The sequence below is a fragment of the Festucalex cinctus genome, chromosome 6 (assembly GCF_051991245.1).
Source record: "Festucalex cinctus isolate MCC-2025b chromosome 6, RoL_Fcin_1.0, whole genome shotgun sequence".
Classification (NCBI taxonomy): domain Eukaryota; kingdom Metazoa; phylum Chordata; class Actinopteri; order Syngnathiformes; family Syngnathidae; genus Festucalex; species Festucalex cinctus.
Genome location: NC_135416.1, coordinates 5,556,477 through 5,574,529, shown reverse-complemented (window position 1 = coordinate 5,574,529; position 18,053 = coordinate 5,556,477). Strand labels below are relative to the sequence as shown.

The window sequence follows — 18,053 nt, the reverse complement described above, 5'->3', positions numbered from 1 at the left end:
GGATCGTTAGTATTATTAATTATTAAAACCTACCTTTTTAAATAAAAGGTACTTTGGGGTTAAAAATAAATAAAATACAGAAATAGGTAAAGAGTCTACGAAAAAAAAAACTTAAAAACAAATACAAAAATTTAAATGTAATTATATATATATAAAAAAAAAAAAAAAGTCAATTAAAACACGTAATAAAAACGTACACAAAACAAGTACATCTAATAAAAATAGTAAGAAACGAAGAAAATATTAGGTTACCTTTGAATTAATTAATTTTAATACATACTGTTCAAGTCGTTCTTTACAGAGGATAAACAATATATACCCACAAATATTGTTATAGAAAAGGGTAACAAACTAACAATACCACACCACCATATCAAGTGCCTATGTGGTTCCCCATTGTACAGTCGGGCAGGATATGTGATTATTTTAAATACACATGTATCGCAAGTTTAAGGCTCACAATCTGTGGCTCATGGCTTCAAGAACTCTTAACTTGTTTCTCAAGGCACAACGGAAATGTTTAACCAAATAACTAACAAAAGTAGAACACAAATTTTAGAAGATTTTATTACAAATACTAGTGGTTAGCAAATTTGCCCCAAGTTTGGGAGGATAGACTCTCTGGCCTTCTTTGCATATTGTCCCGTACTTGCGTGGGTTTTCTTCAGTTACTCCAGCATCCTCCCACATGTCCAAAACATGCATGTCAGGCCCATTGAAGACTCCAAATTGTCCTTGTGTGTGAATGCTTGCGCTTGGCTGGGGACCTCGTTCAGGATGCACCCTGCTTCTCGTACAAAGTCAGCCTGGTACTGTACTGTATATAAATTAATAACTTGTGGTTAAATATTTGTTTACATTTTATTATAATTTTATTTGATTTTCAAACTTTTTTTTTTTGTTTCTTGAAAAATTTATTGTCAACCAGGGAAAAAAAATTCTATAGGCTGTATTTATAAAAAAAAAAAAAAAGTCTTCAAACAGTCAAACTCAAAACACTTTATATATTTATTTCAATAAATTTTCCTATTCCTGACTTTCCTCCACAAGCTCCATGTCAAAAATAAAACCAGTACATTGGAGCTGTGTTGGTTGACAGAAAGCTGGATGTGTATTTATAGAACATACTGCAATGGTTGGCGCGCTCTTTTTTTTTTTTTTTTTTTTAAATGGAGGGCGTTTGCCCCTCTCTCGTGTTGAGGAAGAGGTACTGCAACATAGTGAAGGACACGCCCATCAGCAGAAACAAATCTGTGACAATATGATGATAACAAATGCTAACAAACTGCATTTTTGATTTAGTAAAATTTAATTTACCAACATTTATAATTCTTGCTCTCAAGTTGGCTCATAAATGTTTACACAGTATATAGCTGGATGACAAAAAAAATATTTTTTTTAAATCCGTTTTTACATCTTGTGTCAGTTTGTGCAGCATATCGTAGAGCAAATCAACGTGGTATTTATGCTACTTTTTGGGGAGAAAATGTGTCTAAATGTGTCAGGTGAGTTCAAATTAACTTATGTTGTTGTTTTTGACGTGTGTCAACTCTATGAGATGAATGCACTGAATTGAGTCAAGATGCCAAAAAGGTGTACGCACTGTGTGGAAAGTGAAGAACAAACATGGCGACCGCCGGGGCGAGAGAGAGAGAGAACACCTGCTTCAATATCAAAGTCCAAGTTCCTCACATCGGTCCTCTTGTTGTGTTCTAATCCTCGTCTTCGTCGTCCTCGTCAGTCTGGTCCCGGGTGTCCAGCTCGTCCTCGTCGTCCACCTGCGGGTACAAAATGTCTTCCGTGGTTACATAGATTTTGTTCATAGATGTAATATGGAGTCACTAAGCTACTTTATTTAATATTAAATAACCCTTCAGGTATTTTACTTTCCTACATAACAGTAAGCTCCAGTTTTAGTTCTTTATAAGTTATCATCAGTCCTACTGCATACCGTCTCTCCGAGGTCTTTGAGTCTCTGCCTGAGGCTTTGGATCTTCTGGTCCTGGTCGGCCAGCAGCATGAGTAGGTCGTCCTGCTCCTTCTTGGACTCCTGCAGGTCCCCTTCGAGCTTGGCCATCTCCGTCTGCAGGATGGCCGCCGAGCTGGTGGCCGAGGCCGCCTGCTGCTCCAGCTGCGCCCGGCCCTCCGTCAGGCCCTGGACCTCCTCCTGATGAGCGGATGATGACATAGGAATGAAGAGTATGCAGTAGAATCAACAACTAATCAATTACCTGATTAATCAAAAATTACTTTTGGTATTTGATTAATAAAATTCAAATTCAAGCCTCTCAACTGTAAATATTCTCAGATTTTTACAGTCGTCCATGAAAGCATACTTACCTTTGTGTGAATCAAAATAAAACGTTTGCAGACATTTGCTTTTACTTTGGAAATGATGATCAACATTTTTGCCCTTTTTTTTTTTTACATGGCACTTATAACCATTAACTAACTCTTAATTTTGTTTGCACATTTTCATTGTTTGCACATTTTCTGCATTGTCAATTTGAAATAATGTCCTGTTTTTGAATCTTATAACGAAGAAACTTAAAAAAAAAAAAATCGATTGTTAAAGGGACACTTTACTTATTGATCCATTTTTAGCAGCAAAAAGTTGCTACTTTTTCAATAATTAATTTGGTGACGTGATTATTTTTTTATGTACATTTAATAACTTTTAAACCATTGTTAAAATGAATCGAACGCCGGCATGTTTGTTACACGTGACTAAATAACCCGGATGTTTACGTCACTAGTGTGTAAACGCTACACTATGGAAGCACTATGCAACGCAGCCGTGCATCTAGCGTCAAACCCGGAAGGATTAAACCTTATCGCTTCGAGCCAACACGACAAAATAACACTACCGAAGGAAAGTCTGCCTTGGATGTGAAAGTTGTGGCGCCAGATGGTCTTTTCGGGCACAAAATAAACTTTGACGAACGAGTGAATCAGGCGGGGGGTGAGTGGTGCTCGTGCGGGAGCTGCAGGAATGGACAATCCGCTAATGAATGTGTGCTGTCTGGAAATGAAAGAACTCGAGGATCGGTTCCTTGCGGACAATCTCAACTGCATCCTGGAACATCAGACATTCAACATGGCAATACTAAATAGACATTCTCAGGATAGCTTTGGTTGCGATGAAAGATGTGAAGAAGAAAAGTCTTGGAGGAGCAAATATCCAACAGGTAAAGTGACACACAGTACGAGCAATGCAAAACGTGTGGAACTGACGAAATATTTCAGGAAAAAGAAAAAATAGTAAAATTAAATGTATCGTCGTTACAGCACCCAACCTCCCCTAGCTGTTTTTTTTTTTCCCACTGCGGTCAGGCCAGCCGCCACTCGAAAAGACGAAGTCAAGCCAGCCGCCCCAACGATTGTTAATACTGTGCATTACGGTAACGTGCCGACGTGCCCCTGCGTTGGCCACCTTCAAATGAATTATGAAATAAAACAGTCCGTGCAGTATAATAACCAATGCCCCCCCACCCCCGAAACATGCCTACCTTTCGCTTTAAATTTGCTTCGCTTCTCCGAGATCTTTCAGTGGCCGTAGTAAGACCTCGATTTGTGTCGGCTGTTGTGAGAGTGAAGGCTCCGTGTTGCTAGCAGTTGCGGCTCCTCCATCGGCTTGATTATTTCCCACGTCTGGTTCTTTAAAGATACTCGGTACTGCGTTGGGCTTTAGTATTAGGCGTGTGGCGTACCCCATCTCAAATTGTAACATATATTCGAAGTCCTCATGCCTGAAATGTTCGCTGCGCGCACGCCTGGTTGTCCTTCGGGAGGTTGACAGCACTTAGCAAACAAACCATTGTCTACTCAAGTAGCTTTTTTTTTTTTTTTTTTTTTTTTTTTTTTTTTGGGGGGGGGGGGGGGGGGGGGGGGTCTCGCGGGTTTTTCCTTGCCGACGCCTTGCAAAATTTTGCAATACAGTAAGGCATAACTGACGTTTGTGTCTTCCTCGTTGTTATGTCTGCGTGAACTACTGTTCCCCAAGCGAGTATACACACTAGTGACGTCACCACTTAAGGGGCGTTGCAACACGGAAGTACTTCTATGTTGAAAAAAGTTAAATAAATCAATATAGGAGTGTATTCTTCAGCTCTTATGCATGTTTCGTAGCTATACTAACTATTTACTGCCAATCAAGCCATACATGTAAAATTAAAGGAGCCTTCCTTTAAGTATACTGTACTGTAAAACACCCTCCCCCCCGAAAAAAAAATATTTTCATCAACCACATATATGGTTTTCTCGACACACGAAAAAAAATGCAATGTACTGCAATATTGCATGAATAAGCTGTAAACATTTCAATGATTAATTTGCTTATAAAGTAGGAGATATTTTTCACGCACTTTCAGACTCTCCATTTCGGACGTCTGTGCCGCTAGTCTGCTCTCCAGTTCGGCCATCTTGGTAGCATTTGATGAGAAGTCACCGCTTGGGGCAGCACCTGTAGACTGGGGAGGTTCAACTTGATTATTAACTACATTATTAAGTGTTTGTTTCGGCTTCTTTTTTTTTTTTTAAGTCCTGAATTTGCATGTGTTTACCTCCGTTTCAGCCCCTCTAAGCAGGTTCTCATTGTCTGACTTGAGCTGGGTGATCTCAGCTGCCTGCGACTGGACCTGACTCCTCAGAAGCTCCAACTCCTAAAAGCGGCAGCAAGTCATGGAGGTAAACTACATTCATTCATTCTCATTATTATCAACATCAACAGTGGCAGTGACAGGTGACTATGTTGGTCACCTTGAGGAGTTCTGTGTTGTCTGAGCCTCCCGTGGCACTCTCGGTTGGCTGAGACCCCTCGGACCGCTAAGAGAACAAACACAATTAGAAAATTACTACACTAAGTGCATTTTTTTTGGTGCATAGGGTGCAAGTTCTGCCACGAATAAGAAAAATCGGCAAAAGGGATATACGTTGAATAAACCTTCTAGTTCAACAAAAGCACGTCACAAACATGTTAAGACACTTGGGAATTGATTTAAAAAAAAAAAACAACAACAAAAAAAAAAAACACAATGGCTGTCATTCCAAAATGATAACGGGATTATTTATGTGAACATTTATGTCACAATTTGACTCGTACTTCATATCCACTGTGGTTGTTTACAAAGACTAAAACTATCACAGACAACTAACCAGTGAGTCAATCATGGCGTCTTTTTCACCCAGCTGAGCCTGGAGGAGGGCGTGTTGGCTGCGCAGCTCCTCCATCTCCTCTCGAAGCTGCGCGACCTCTTCGGTCTGCATGCCGTTGACGTGAGCGCCGTCGCCCAGCGAGTTGTTGGCGTGACTCGGGTTTTCCTTGCCTACAAATTACACGGAGATGCCATTGGACAAACTTAGATTTCATCTTTAACATGGACAGATAGGCCAAGTCATTCGTCGTGGAGGCATTACGGTTAAAAACGTTGAATTAAAATATGTAAAAAAAAAAAAAAAAAGTGTATTTTAATGATAAGAACAATAATGAATAATATTAAAAAATAGCAATATTAATTAATAATAGTGTTTTATTGCATTATTTAGGATACATGATAAACTATAATTACCCAATTATTTCATAAAATGAAAATAGAAGAGTTAACTGTGTAGATATTTGTAAAATACACCAAAAGTGAAAAGACACCCTGTCTATTTCACTTATAATGGGTAATAATGGATTGTTGGTGAGAATGTCTTGCCAAAAAAAACTGTTCGGGCCTATGTTTAGCTTGTTTATTTATATATTTTATTTTATTTTATTTATTATTATTATTATTATTATTTATTTTATTTATTTTTATTTATATATTTTGATTAAACAATAAAATACTACAGGAGAGAGACAATTCCAATGTTGAAAATTGCACAAATAAATAAATAAACTGATTAAATTAGATTAGGGCTGCAGTTATCATCAAATATTTTAAAATTGCAATTAAACGGATACAAATTTATTGTAACGTCAGGTGCATGTAAGATGCACGTTATTTTTCTTTCCTTGGTGTCGCCGTCCTCACGCTACGTCAGAGTGTACGACTTTAAAAGGTGGGGCATAGTCTGGTGAGTGACATGGGTGCCAGCAAATGACCCGAGTTGTGGCATCGGAAGCTCGTGTCTGAATGTCTATCCTTGATAACTTGTGGGAGCGATACAATATGTTCTAACTAGCGATGGCAGGCTATTTTAAAATAGCTAACTATGATGCGTTATCTAGTGTTGGCAATTGTACACGTCATACTTGATCCCAAACTTTGGATATTCCGTCTTTCATGCATTTTATAGCATTGAACATACCAAGCTTGAGTTTGAGGAGGTTATACTGGTCTTTGTGCTGCTGGATCTGGCTCAGCTGCTGGGCCATGGTGGCCTGCATCTGTTCATTCTGGGAGGTCATGGAGGACACCTGCTCCTTCAGCTCCTGTATCTTGGCGTCCTGACAATATAGAAGCGAAATCAGTCGCAGAAGTACTTGAGCTCTCGATGCGCCGTTTTCCCCTCAAGAAAGGGGGTTTACCTGTTCTCGGATCAGCTCTTTGTACTGCGTGACGATGTTGTCGTGCTGCTCCAGCGTCTTCTTCACCTCCTCTTCCTTCTTCTCATCTTCACTGGACTTGTGGACCGCCTTGGTGATCACTCCTGTCACAACAAAGAAGTTAGGAAATATTCTGTAAAATATGCTTTTAACTCATTCACTCCCAGCCATTTACACAGAAATAACCCCTTCACTCCTGGCTGTTTTACTGGATTTTGCAAGGCCCACAGAGTATTGTGATCTATTGCTATAAAAACATGGAACCTACCAAAAGAATAACATTAAAGTCTCTTTTTTCATCAGGAAAAAAAAAAAAAAGTACATTTCTATCTGTTTCTGTTTTGCAGCAATTAGCATGAGAATATAGCTAAGTTTCATCATTATTCACAAATCGAATTACGAGTATTTGAGCCTTTTTTCAACATGGCCCTGGTTGATCTCCTTTGGTCTGCTGCCACCTGCTGGCCGTTTGGTTGAAGAATGGTAGTTATTACACATTCTTTTCAGTTGAGAGACTGCATCAAAGCCTTCTGTGTGTTATAGCATAAAAAAAAAAAAACGTACAAAATATGTGTTTGGGACAGTTAAAATATTTAAAATAGAACGTATTTATACGTTTTTGGGAGCAAAGTTTTTTTTTTTTTTTTTTTAATATATATACAAAAGAAAAGATAGACAATCACCTGTTTGCATAGTTTCCTATGGGACAAAAGCAAATCTCAGAGGTTTCCCCATGTACTGACCCTCCAGTTCTTTGACAAGTTTCGTGAACTCGTGGTCAAAGAGCATCTGGTCCGGCGCAGGGAAAACCGGCTGCGGCTTCTGTGCGGCACGCGAGTACAGCTCGTGTTTGGTGACAAAGCCTAGCTTCTCGACAAAGTTCTCCTTGCCGATGCGTTTTTCGATCAGCTGCTTCAACTTTTCTCTGAGGTGGATGACGAACACACCAAAAAAAAAAAAAAAAAAAAAAAAAAAAAAAACATTAAAAATGTTCAGCCTCAAGTAAACAAGTGATCTTTTCGGCAGGCGGGGAGGTGAGGAGCTCACTTTGTGTAATTCTCCAGCGAGTTGTCGTTGTAGTAAATGCAGATGCCCAGCAGCAGCGCACACAGGCCCTGCACCAGACGTTCATCCTCTCCCAGATTCTCAGAGATCTGCGCTGTGAGCTACAGCGGCCAGAGTCAAGGATATTTAATGACAACAACTTATATTAGCAGTGAGGACAACCATGTGTATGAACATGAATGCCTCTATATGTCTCTGTTGACTAATTATGGCAGCTAAAAAGCACATTTTGCTTTATTAATGCTCGATACTAAACCAATTTAAATCTCAGTCCTGTGGTCCATTTTTAACATCATATTTTTGATCTTAGAACAATACCGAACTCAAACAAAATCATTTTTTACCCTTATTATTTTCGATCACCAATTTAAAATAGAGAGAACGATCGGATTGAGCACAGCAACTGAAGCTCTCCAAGGATACAAATGGGACGTTTTCCTGATTGTGTAGAAAGTGTGTGACGGCGATGGGGCAGTTGTTGATCCACGTGCACAGCAGCATGAGGAGACCCACTCTGGTCTGCACCTTGCTGCCCTGTGGAACACATAACAGAGACAAGCATTCTGAATAGTATTTTGAAAATCACAATTTCTCATTTTCAGTCTAAACTTTTCAACAAATCAATAGTTGCTGCTTTATTTCAATCAGCTGTTAGTTATAAGCAACTTTTACACAAAAACAACAAATTGGTAAACATAGTTACAATCTCATACGAGAAAATTTGTAAAAGTAAGCTTTTAAAAAATATATTTTGTCATTATTTTCATTTAAAAATAGTCAGCATTTGTCACTGTTCTTTATGAATGACATCATCTGTGTAAAAGACGTTTTTAAAGTGTTAGAAGCCAAAAAATGAATAAAATATGAAAATAAAAGACATGGGTTAGGTTGCACAATGAAAATGTCTTACAACATCATGATGTTGGCATAATGGTGGGAGAAGACAATTTTCAAATTAACATTACAAACCACGACATGCTTTTTAAATAGACTCGTAAATATTCTTTCATATTCATCAATTATAAATAATCATTGCCCATCTTAGGGAACAAAACTGTTAAAATACAACTAAATATACCTTAAAAACACAGTGGCAAGGCAAGAAGCTGTAGTTGCAGGCTGCAAACCACATGCAACAAGCTCAACTTATTCAGCATTTCATAACCTACACAGTTTACTAAAGTCACCTTTTCAGCATTAGTCTCCAAATAAGTCGCATTGCACAAAATTGAAGCAAACAAAATATCTTATTGGACAAAGGACAATAGAACAGGCTTCAAATGCTGTGACCATACAGGAGAAATACAGTCAGAACTGTATTTGCATGCCTGAAAAATTATTTCCATGGTCACGAACGAGAAAAAAATAAAATAAATAAATAGGTGGGGCCAGTAAAGGGTCATTGACCGCCTGCAGAGTAGACGTGGCATCTGTAAAGCTGTGATTTTCTGTGTCATTGCAGAAGAATCATTTTAATACTAATACAGGTTTTTGGATGGGTGTAATAATTGACACATTGAATATTAAGAATTATAATAGCAAATAATACACGTTATTTCAATTAAACATGGGGGAGTGTCTTTCTTCTTCTTCTTTTTTCAATGACAAAGTCTACCTGGAAATTATTTGTCTTTGATACAATGAGATTATAAATTCAGAGAATTAATAATTAATTTCAATTAAACATAACGTTAAACGTAATATCGACTTTATAAACCCACAAATACCGACAGCTGCCTAGTACAAACAGTGTGGTGGACCCCGAAACAAAGAAATACGCCAACTGAAAAGCCCAAAAGGGGTGATTTCTGCACCAGTGCAACCTGATTACAAGCCACGGGATAGAAAGGGGAACCAGGAGTTGCGAGTCACCAAGCTCCCTGTCACACAAACACATAGAACTCAAAAGACCTTCCTCCTCTACAAGCCAAGCCGAGACAAAGAAAAAAAAAAACACGCTCAAACTACACACAAACACATGTAGCACGCACTTTACTCACCCGCCGGCTGATCTTATCACCCTGAAAAACCACAACGTGACACCAGTCTAATTAATGCCAGTCAACCTATGGCCAATAAAATAAGGCTTTGAAAAAAAATTGGGTATAGGGACACCTCAAAGGGGAGAAATCTTTCCCTCTAGTCCTAACCATAATGACAATTAAACAACCATTTGTAGCCCTAAATGCCAAAAGGAGAGTAATTGTCAAAGTTTCGTATGCTAGCGAATCACTGCCTAAAGGTTTCTGTTTTGAAGTTCAAAGCTTAAAAATATTGTTTATATTTAAGTACAATGTCGATATATTTTAATTAAATCCTTATAGTTTTTACTTTTTGTGTTTAAATGCATTGTTAATGTGTAACGTCTATACCGTTTGTTTTTCTAAGAGATTGGTTTTAAAATGACACGCAATCAAAATACAATTTTGTAATTTTGCAGACGCCCATCTACCTGGGAGAGGATGTTGGTGCACTGCTGCAGCAAGGAGACGGGGGGCTTGCCCAGGCTGGTGGCCAACTGGACCCGCAGCAGCTGCTCCTTCTGGGTGAGGTTGTCCTGCAAGGCGTGCGCCAGGGCCACCGACGCGCACCAGTTGGACAGGGAGTCGGCAGAGAAGAGGCCGCCGCACAGCAGCTGGCCGGCTGAGATGGAATTGGCTGCAATGGTACGCAATGTAAATTAAATGTTTTTTCTGCAACTGGCAGTGTACGCTTTAAAAGAATCAAAAGGTAACAGGCATTCTTCAAATAGACAGCACACTACCTACTGTTTATATTTTGGTGTACTACAACTAAAGAAGCTGACTCTTTACGCGTTGCCACATTAACATCTCTCTCGCATAAAGAGTGTGACTGACCGTCGATAGTGGAGGGCAGCAGTGTGGCCACAATCTCCCCTTGCCCTTTCTGGTTCTTGTACAAGAAACACTGGAAGCAGTAGAGCACAGCGCAGCGTAGCACGAAAGGTTGCCTCTCGTTGACCATGGACATGAGCAGGACCACGATAGCAGGTCTACGGACCAAGACGAGAGGACAGGTGAGGTCATAACCCTGCCACCATTTTGTAGCATCTTTATGTTAAAATATTGTTGTTGTTTTTTGCAGGTTTCAGTCCCCAAAATAGTCAAGGTTTACTGAATATCCTTGACAGAGATCACTACTTTCTTTGTTAGGCAGGGCTTTGGTGCCATTTTGTGACATTTTAGTGCTTTGCATATAGAGCAATTCAGCAAATGAAGCTGGGTTTTACCTGGGTGGGTTCGATGGCGCATTGACTGACGCAAAGTAGTCCTGGTTGACCTGTGAGCCCCTGATGACTTCTGACACAGTGTTGATGGTCTGTAAGGAAGCGGCGACAAAAGGTTTGAAAATACTTTTCCCAATTGTGTCCTACTGATTGCGATTTACCTCAGTGAGGATGTCCGCCGGCACGCCGGTGGCCATGAGGATGGTGCACAGCTGCTGCAGCAGGCCACACTGGTACATGGACTTCTGACAGCTGGCCGAAGCTCCCGGCGAGTTCACCGGGGACACCATGACTCGCACTAGCTGAGATCAAGCAAACACAACGCACGGAGTATTTTGGCTGTGTCGCTATAAAGCAGAGTTAGGGCTGGCAGAATGTTCAATATGATCGATTTTATCTGCTTAAAGCCTGACAAGGATGCGTGTATGGTACCTGCAACATGAGGTGGAGATTTGTGACCTTCTGCGCCGACCAGCCCGAGTTGTCATCGCCGACCTCGAACCACGGCTTCATGCGCTGGATGAAGGAGCCCTCTTTAAAGAAGTTTTGGTTGGAGCTGTTGTTCTTGAGAAGGTTGCGCAGTAGGAGCAGGCAGTCCTCTACCACAATGCCTATTAACAAAGACACGCAAACCGGCTTTATTGGAAGGAACGCGGAATTGAATCACCAGAATCCTAAAGTAAAAATCCACAAGTGTATTGAGTTTTCCTTTTTTCCAATGGAATTCTGTCTTTTGTGCTATTATACAATAGTAACATGATATCCATTGAAAGAAAATATGCCATTAAATTGTAGGATTTATTTGCTTCTTTATTTATTTTATCTCATCCATAATCCTCACATCTTTTAACAAGCTGTGTTGCGGAACACGACAAGACTGGCTTGTTTGTTGAGGAGAAACTGACATTAATTACAACAACTACATTCGGCAGAATGGAGATCGGTATTTTAATCATTTGTTCTCATTTGTTTCCTTGACACAACGTCAAATTATGTTGTCTAGTGGAACCGGTCCGTGGCGGAGAAAAGGTTGGGGATCGCAGGTGTTGAATGAGTAAACAACGCTGTCATTGATTCAGTGCGACGCTGTGTGAAAGCACACAGTTGCCGTGCTAGCCCTGAGACTGTGGAAAAAGACATGCTAGCAATGTAGCAACCATTGCTGAGCTTATGCAAAATATGGATAGGGGTCATAAACTCGAGGGGTCAAAGGGAGGAGTGAAGATAGGCTACATTCAAATCTTGCTAGCATTAGAAAGTCGCAAACTCGCCACTTAAATAACAAATCAGAGCTCGTGTCTCGGAACTTTTTGTACCTCCATCACTGCTGCCCTCTTCTGTGATGATGTCCAGGAGGCGCTCAAAGGCGTTCTCAAAGGCCACAATCTTCTGGATGGCAGCGTTGCCTTTGGTCAGCTGCTGAAGCAACAGCAAGCCCTGCGCGAGTGGAAAATGGGACAATCTGGTTTTGTATTGAATAAATAAAACGCTATAGAATGTAAAACTCCAGAAGTGCTCACATCATTGCGTATCACTTCTCTAGAATCGGCCAACAGGTCCATCAATCTGGAGACGCCTGCAAGTGCAAGTAAACGTTGTATGCATACATACTGGAAAAAGCTAGAGGGTATGCAAAAAAGAAACAAACGCACCCATGGGGCTGACCAGGATGATGCTCTGCAGCTGGACACACTGGTTCCTCAGGAGGGCCGTCAGCAGCTTCACAGCGGGCCAGCGCACGTGGAAGTCAAACTCCTAGAATGATAACATGCGGACGAAAAGGCAGGACAGAGAAGATGAAGATGTGGCATCGGTAAAGCTGACGTTCATCACAAGAGTCAAAGAGAAAAGTGCGAAAGCAATGCACTTCCACAAAATCCACAAGAGACATTTATTTGGAGCGAGGCGTTCATTTATTTGCATATTTTGTCATGTGACTGGCCATTCAGCAAACTCCTTAAATTCCCCTGATTATTTCCAACTGTTTGTGATGCCATGAAGGTGTCTGAGTGTGATGTGTGTGCATTTTTTCTGTGAAGCGTCCATGTTGTTAGTGCCAAACTGTGTTTGGCGATTAAATAACTGTCGTTACAGAGGTAAAATTAACACGTCGACGAGTCACTACAACCCTTAGCATATATTAAACATTAGCAAAAAAAAAATACACTTGGACAAGTAAAGGCCTCCTCAACTTGAATAAACACCCTGTATTCTCCGCAATAGGCTAAATAAAGCCACTATGTGAGGAGAACAGGTGGTACTATAAATATAAACCTTTATGCCAAGGCTGTCCCCCTCCATCTCTAGAGCAGTACCTCCAACATAGTGAGGAGCAGTGTGATGTGCTCGGGGTCCTGGATGAAGGCCTCTGTGAACTTGGCACCCAGGTCATCCGCCTGCTTCTGGGCAGTCTCATCTGTGCAAAAAAAAAAAAGAGGAGCAAATGACAGGTGAGGTAGTTCAAGAGGTACAGGAAAATAGAGGGAGGACTACTAAGGGAGAGAGTTTGCCGCATTCAGCCCTTGTTAGTTGTTGGCTATACTATAAAGGGAATTGGATAAGTGGTTTTAGTCGAGCCTCTTTCACGGAGATCCGTCAAAATTGGCAGCAAACTGGTCCAAGTTATACGGTCAATGTACGATCACGCTCCCTTATTTTAAAAAAATATAAGTTTTGACACACAATTAATTGTGTATTCATGTTGTCAACAATGATGCCCTACTTTGTTTAATTCATAGTTTTATTTAGCTACCACAGGTGTCATCATTATTTTTTTTACTGCTCACTCTGTACGGAACATGACGATAAGCCTAAAAACACCAAACACAAGGCAATGGTATCAGAGTCCCTGGCTACTCTAAATACCATGCAGTGAGATCGTTGAATGTCCAAACTGTGGCTTTGAAAACAGCAAACACGGTTGCACCACTATGTGGGCCACAAAATGTTTAAAATCTTGCTCGAGCCGACGCATTTTTTTGATTGGTTCTCTTTCACTTACCAAAGGATTTCATTGAGTGGACTCATCTGTTGCTGCAAGCAACTCTCCCTCCTCCTCAAGCCAAAAACACACTAGATGACATCATGCTTTAAAACACCAATGTGGAGTAGTAAAGTTTGCACGACCCCTGAGCTTTTATTTTATGTGAGATGCTGAGGACCTTGAATGAGCTTATTGTGGGACGCTATGTTATGTGAAAGTGCACGCCATTGTGGCAAGCTTGTCTGGGTACCGTTTATAAGGCAAAGACGGATTGATGCTTTGTTTCTATACGATCCCTTAAAGACATGTAATTTCTAGAGACAAACAAAGCCAGCACAAGTGCCTTTAAATACATTATTAATGATGGCCTTTTTCAACAATGAGCTATGACTCATGTCTAGATGAGGTGTGCGGTTGGTGCAGTGTAATGGGAAAGGGAGGCAATCATGCACAGTGAAAAGGTTTTACCTTCTGATTCGTCTGTGAAGTTAAGACATGGAAGAGAAGGAGAGAGAGACGACAATCTTTACATTGAAAAAACACACAACTGTTGGCGTACAGGAAGATCCCAATGCACAATGAGTGACTGTCCGCATGAAGAATAACAAATGGCAAAGTTGACACCTAAGTTTCCCCTTTTCCTCTTTTAAATGACATTCAATATTTGTCGTCAGTGGCTACCTTGCTCTTCCTCCTCGTCATTGCAGATAACGTTGTACAGCGTGTCCAAAGCATAGCCGAGGATTTCAGAGTCCGACCTGTTGGATTTCAGAGCAAATGTGAATAGCAATGTTATACTATTACTCCAAAAGGAAATAAGTGAAATTGAAATTGTGTTTCAGAGTCTGGTCCGGTCACAAATTCACAATTATAAATCCTATACTGTACTGTACTGTACAGGCAGTGTTTTAGAGGACACATTACAGGGAAACTTTTTTTTATTCCTTATTTAAAAAAATAAATAAAATGTTGCTGGGTTTCTGAAATGTCTGCCAATGCCAACCCATCAAGTGTTAAAGTAAGGACTAAGTAAATAAGTATCTTGATATTTACATTATTAGCCGTTCCGCACTTCCTCCATACTGACATAATCAGCTAGGCTCGGTGAATATTCAGGGCCATTTTCAAGCTGACCTACACTATCCAGTAGCTCACTTATATGAGACAGGGCTTGCCCCCAAAACCCTAGCTAATTTCAGGAAGACAATAAATTGTTACAGAAAGAATGCTCTTATTCTTGATCCTGGTGATTTGGACAAAACATGTCATGTTAGTAAGACATATGGGAACTGTTTTAAAATGTTCATTGTGGTTGTATCACGAAATTTTGGATTTAGAATAGAGCTGTCAAGTCATTTTTACACATGCATGCCAGCGATGTTTTGGGAAGAAAAAACAAAACAAAAACATTGCTTGTACAATTAATAAAAGGTGTTTTGTGGATGACAGTTTTGCGTGTGAAACAGATTAAATGACAACTTGCATTAGTGTCAATTGTATTGATACATGCCTGTCAGTTTGCAGGATGTTTATCAAGTGATCCATCGCTTGTGTGCCAACCTCCATGCGATATTTCTACAAAACAAATGACAATTTTTTCAAGACAGACAGGTCCAACAGAAACCAGACAATTAAAAGGTATTTCAGAACTCGATTTGCCCTGAAATACAACACAACTGACAACAACTTGCAATTATTAGCTCATGTTAATAATGCTTGATCATTTTATTGTTGGCATGAGGCGCGATAGACAGTAAACATTCAAGAGCTTTAATTGTTTTCGGCAACCGTAAAATGGACAATATATCCTCAATTAGTAGCCTCTGTTCTACTAGACAGTGGGTCTGTCGTCCACTTGAAAAGGAAACACCACAATATTGGTATCAAGGTAGTTCATGGAGGTGTACCATCAAAGTCACAATTTTGGTATTGTGACAACACTACTAAGAACTGTGAAGCAGATGTGCAGTACCTAAGAAGTAGTCCTCAATTTCAAAAAGGTCAGTGACCCCTGATTTAGATCTTACCTTGGAGAGTGATTTAAGTGCACGGACTGCATCTCTGCGATCTTCCAGGAGAGTCGACGAGGCAACTCTGTCGCACAATTTCTGGATCTATCACCAGAGGAAGTGTTATTAGTTATTAAGCTCACATTTTAACTAAAAAAAAAAAAAAGAGAGAGAGAGATATGCCAAATGTGGTGTTATTATAAATGGCAAAAAAAGGGACACAATCCAGCCAATTTGGACAACACAACGCAGATGAAGCAACTAACACAATGCAGATGAAGCAAGACAAGCAACTATGTGATTGGATCAATATGCGCCTGTGCCTGTTAAGCAAGGCTTTATACTTGAATGTTGCACATACTAAATGCATAACAGTCAATTGTTGATGACTCCATATGAAACCTTTAATATTATGTTTACTTTAAACAAGTTACATATTATGTCAAAGAATAATAACCATGAGAGCTGTTACAAATACCATTACGTACATTGATATGAAAGTCCTTGATCGGTACAAAGTCATTTGCAACATCTTGACTGGATTAACGATCACTTGATATGCTAAATTGCATTCAATGAGTAAACAATTATTAAAGATTGCACGTAGCAAACGCAGTAAATGACTGGTTAGCAACATTAGCATCGAGATTAGCCAACGTGATAAAACGAGGCAAATTACTTCATTAAATGGAGGACGCCACGTATATGTAAGGTTTGTCTTTAACTGGAGTTTACAGGCACTTTTAAAGACGCGTTTGGAGTACTAGGGAGCAAATGCTAAGCTAATTGCAGTCAGCCGGGGTTAGCTTCATACCGTCTCCGCTCCAGTCGGCTGCGGCCCGGCTGCTTGCCCGCCCATCACTCCCCTGAAGAAGTTCATCTTTGCAGACGTCAGTAGAAGCGGCGCCTCCGACGACGACACTCCGGAGACTCCTCGACGTGATTCAGGTGAGGGGAAAAAATATGAAGCAGTGTACAGACTCGCGTGTTGTTGTTGTTTTGTAATTATTTTTGTGAGGTTGACAGAGCGACCCCGGAACTCCTCGTGGGAGAAGGACACTGCGCATGCGCGAGGACGTGGCGATACGTGGCCCACTAGGGCCACATTTAAAGGGCCACAACAACAAAAACGATCAGGGTTGAGGCGTTTTAGGCCAAAGAAGGTTTAAAAAAAACAACTGTCAAACAGTTCTAATAATTTGTTACTTTGATTTTTTGGTGTTGATGATTAGGGGCAGATATCACAAGTTTTACTTCTTTCTGTGTCCCCTTTCATTTCTTTTTTCATTTAAAGAATGAAATTTAAATTTTTTTTTTATTGAAATTCATATATGTAGTAGCATAAATCAATCAATTATTATTTTAGTATTTTTAGAGTAGAAACACACAGTATCATAATATTACTGGCTTTAAGTGTGGACCCTGTAAGTAGTTTTAAAACGTAAAAAGCAAAAAAAAAAAAAAAAAAAAACTGTCTTAAAACTGTATTACCTGACACAGTAGAATATAATTATCTTTGGAAAATTATCCATCTCTGTCCGCATCTTACGCCTCTAATTTAATTTTCAATCATGTATCACGGGATGACAAAACTGGTCAGACTAGAGACAGAAAAGGCATTACCCATTAATATAGCACTCATTTTTGTGTGCACCACACACACCAAGTATGTTGGTCCAACTGCAGCACACAGCTCTGTTGCACACTTATAGTGTTGAGTGGATTACTGAACTGCTGTTCACAAAAAAAAAAAAAAGTTTGAAAAAAAGGGGGACAACTAAAATATAAATGTAATGGTCATATTCAGACAGCTACATCACTAGGCCTGGAAAACCACCGCCAAAGGCGCCATTCTCACTACGTCATCGGGTAAGTTGATTGTGAATTCCAAAACACATCAGAACATCAAACCTTTCGAACATGATTAAAAAGGTGCCTCGAAGGCACATACACGAGGCTGTGTGTGCAGTAGTTGAGTGGGACTGCATTCAAATCTTTCTAGGCACTTGAATATTGCAGACTGCAACTTCAAGGGCAGGAGTGTTGATGGGAGTTGTGATGGCTCCAGATGAGAGGAAAGGGCAAAGGGACATTAAAGCTGGACTTGATCCACACATATCAAGTTGGTGTGCTTGAGGCTGTGTGTAGTGCTTTTGCAAAATAAATAAATAAATAAAAACGCTCCAAATTCTGAGGCATTTGACTTTGGATAATTAC

General features: G+C 40.0%; 1 protein-coding gene across 4 annotated transcripts; it reads right to left on the bottom strand.

Moving 5' to 3' along the window:
• Positions 1–354: 354 nt before the first annotated feature.
• uso1 (USO1 vesicle transport factor) lies at positions 355–16,896 on the bottom strand. Of its 4 annotated transcripts, XM_077523748.1 has the most exons (26): positions 16,651–16,896; positions 15,855–15,941; positions 15,338–15,402; positions 14,509–14,585; positions 14,296–14,307; positions 13,160–13,260; positions 12,497–12,599; positions 12,365–12,420; positions 12,161–12,281; positions 11,277–11,455; positions 11,006–11,146; positions 10,848–10,936; positions 10,456–10,610; positions 10,050–10,255; positions 9,598–9,618; positions 8,021–8,131; positions 7,580–7,698; positions 7,276–7,457; positions 6,515–6,636; positions 6,295–6,433; positions 5,155–5,324; positions 4,759–4,824; positions 4,563–4,661; positions 4,365–4,469; positions 1,952–2,167; positions 355–1,778 (listed from the first exon to the last, which is right to left on the bottom strand). In XM_077523748.1, the coding sequence occupies exons 1-26, from the start codon at positions 16,714–16,716 to the stop codon at positions 1,713–1,715; spliced, it is 2,874 nt and encodes a 957-aa protein (XP_077379874.1). In that variant the 5' UTR covers positions 16,717–16,896; the 3' UTR covers positions 355–1,712. The 4 variants fall into 4 exon arrangements, with proteins under 4 accessions (XP_077379874.1, XP_077379875.1, XP_077379876.1 ...); XM_077523749.1 differs by lacking the exon at positions 14,296–14,307; XM_077523750.1 differs by lacking the exon at positions 9,598–9,618 and having other exon boundaries at positions 358–1,778.
• Positions 16,897–18,053: the final 1,157 nt, after the last annotated feature.

Coding starts and splice junctions, on each gene's coding strand:
- uso1 (XM_077523748.1), bottom strand. CDS start 16,716: ATGAACTTCTTCAGGGGAGTGATGGGCGGGCAAGCAGCCGGGCCGCAG. Junction 15,942..16,650: donor AGCCGACTGGAGCGGAGACG/GTATGAAGCTAA, acceptor CTCTGGTGATAG/ATCCAGAAATTGTGCGACAG. Junction 10,256..10,455: donor GCTGCCCTCCACTATCGACG/GTCAGTCACACT, acceptor GTACCATTGCAG/CCAATTCCATCTCAGCCGGC.